The sequence below is a fragment of the Penaeus japonicus genome, unplaced genomic scaffold, assembly GCF_977035675.1.
Source record: "Penaeus japonicus unplaced genomic scaffold, GWHDUDI00000001_assembly GWHDUDI00000004, whole genome shotgun sequence".
Lineage (NCBI taxonomy): Eukaryota > Metazoa > Arthropoda > Malacostraca > Decapoda > Penaeidae > Penaeus > Penaeus japonicus.
The window spans coordinates 44102799-44105234 of NW_028234406.1; the positions used below are offsets into that span (position 1 = coordinate 44102799).

At 41.9% G+C, this 2436-nt stretch overlaps 1 protein-coding gene across 3 annotated transcripts in view; it reads right to left on the reverse strand.

The window, feature by feature from the left end:
- Positions 1-317: 317 nt before the first annotated feature.
- The window catches only part of LOC122265526 (uncharacterized), a 26591-nt gene continuing 24472 nt past the window's right edge, over positions 318-2436 (reverse strand). For all 3 annotated transcript variants that reach the window (XM_043034887.2, XM_086536574.1, XM_086536575.1), the window contains exons 14-17: positions 2043-2436; positions 1636-1811; positions 870-1185; positions 318-618 (exon numbers count right to left, since the gene is read on the reverse strand). The exon at positions 2043-2436 is cut by the window's right edge and continues 2240 nt beyond it. In XM_043034887.2, the coding sequence (XP_042890821.2) occupies positions 494-618; positions 870-1185; positions 1636-1811; positions 2043-2436 (1011 nt within the window). In that variant the 3' untranslated portion in view covers positions 318-493. The remainder of the gene's footprint in view (positions 619-869; positions 1186-1635; positions 1812-2042) is intronic.

A 2436-nucleotide genomic window follows, 5' to 3' on the forward strand; every position in this document is an offset into this window, starting at 1 on the left:
CAAGAGTAACATATGCACCGTCCATATGCATTTAACACTTCTAAAAGAAACCATAGCATCAATCATGTCTATGTTTCTAGCACAGCATTGAAAGCTTTTCAAATAGAGAAAAATAAAGTTCACTCAACATTACGCACTTTGCCTTTCAATAGAGAAATAAACCACAAAATCAAATTGTTCAACCACAGCAAATCTTGCCTCACCACTTGGTTTATCATTTTATTTACGATTTTTTTTTTTCATTACTGATATAAATCTTCTTCCAAAGATAAGAACTTTCTCGTCTTAAGAAAAAATAATGGTAATAAAAAAGAAAAAAGAAAAAAAGTATTTTATGGATGATTAAAAAATGATCTTTTAAAATAAGGAAGAAAAAATAAATTCCAACTTTTGTCACCATCATGAGACACGGTCCATTGAATACCACCTGCACTTTACGACAGCTAAATGCTTCGCTTCATTTTCACAGAAGCCGCCGCAATTACATAAGGCTTCATTTTGGCTGGCCGTCAGCTGCTGTGGAGGGTGTAGCCGACACCTTGTCAACTGAAAGCTCCTCCTTGGTGGATGAAATAGACTCTGCTTGCTTGTCCTCTCCCTTCTTCTCTGATTTTCCAGCTGTGTAAAGAATTGGACTTCTTAATACATTTGTTGGAACAATTAGAAAACATAAGCTAGTTAAGAAACAAGTTATCAATTCTGGTCATAAATTTCAAAGATGCTACCACTTTAATTCCTGTTGCTCAAGCCAATGATAATTACTTTCTTTTCCCTGTCTTTCAATCTGAACAAAAAAAAAAAAAATGGAGACAGTAATTTGAAAGAGAGCTTGACGAGAGGGAAGCAGGAAACACCAAGCGTGGGCTAACCTTCCCGATTGAAGAACGCCTGGGTGGTGCTCAAAGCATCTGCTCTCAACTTGGCCTGTTGGGCTGAGCTGGGAGGATTGGAGCTCCTCTGTTGGGACTGCTGCTGCTGGCCTTGTGATTGGCCTCGACCACCGCGGTGACTGCCACTGCTGCCGGAGCCCTGGGCTGCTGGAGGCCTCTGGATGGGACCGGGATTTGGGTAGCGCGAGTTGGAGGTCATTCCGGGCGTTGGGCCACTCAGGGTTTGGGTGCCCATGGGTAGCTGGCCACGTAGACCCATCACCATGCCAGAAGACCTTAGGCTTCCACCCATCATCTAAAAAAGAATGACTTGGGGTTATCATCTTGAGAGAAAAAGACATAAATAAAAAAGTTCTGCCTGAGAACTGAAGTGACTGTTGATCCTCAATAAGGAAGCGGAAAAAAGCTGATAAATTAATACTACAAATATTATTAATTACTTCTAACCCTTCCACCTCTTAGTTTTCTCTTTGAGACAGTGTCAATCTTTAGCTTTATTTTCCAAATTTCACACTGCTAGCAAGTTCAAAAATAAATGGTCTACAAGTATATTAAAGAAAGAAAAGACATTTATAAAGTTTCTTCAGTAATACCTCTCCTGATGGTACATGAAAATGGAAAAAGAAAAAGAAAAAAAATCCATGGTACCATGCCTGAGGTGAAGGAACTAAGATAGCAAGTTCTTATTGAAGTCATCTCATGTCCTTGGAATACCCCAAAAGAATGAGAAAAGGTGTAATATTACCTGTGTGGTATTCTGAGAAGTATATGAAGCATTTCTATTTGAGCTTTGGTGTGTCAACCCAGGCTGAGATGCCATCTTTCTGCTCTGGGTTTTGGGTGATGATATCTGTGGTACTCCTGACACTGTATGTGCACTACTGGTGCTGCAGCTGTTGTTCACAGATGAGGATATACCACCTGTAAGTAGATTCAACAGATTAAACTTGAGAACAAGTACTCAAACTGTCATTTTGTGATTGTTAGTGAAGAAACCCAAAAAACTGATGTAGACTATAACTATGAAATAATGCAAAATAAATATTACTAAGACTAGTAACAGCTAGATCAAGTGCAAATTTGTGTGCCATTTTTCAAATAAATGTACACCCACAAAGTAAAGAGACAGATAAACAGACAGGAGTTACTCACTTGAAGTTGGGAAAAATGTTGACGAGAAGGAATTCTGCCCAGCTCCTGGGGACTTGAGCTGTTGGCGGGCAGTATCCTGAATGCTGGCTCCGGGTTGCAATGACTTGAGGAAGCTTGCAGGAAGTGTGGGGGCACCTCGAAATGGCTGAGCTCCCAGTTGCTGTGCAGCAAGGCTCATACTAGAACCAAAACCCTGCATTCCTACACCTGCTGGTCCAGGCTGAGACTGATTACCAAAGCCTTGTAGACCGTAGGCTGCAGGTGGGGTCTGCAAAGGTGGCTGTGCTTGCTGCTGGACTGCTGCTTGAAGGGGAGATCCAGAAGCGGTGTAGAACCCTGCTGGCTGCTGTGGGCCTCCAGGACCTGCTGGAGGTGCTGTGGGTGGACCTCCTGG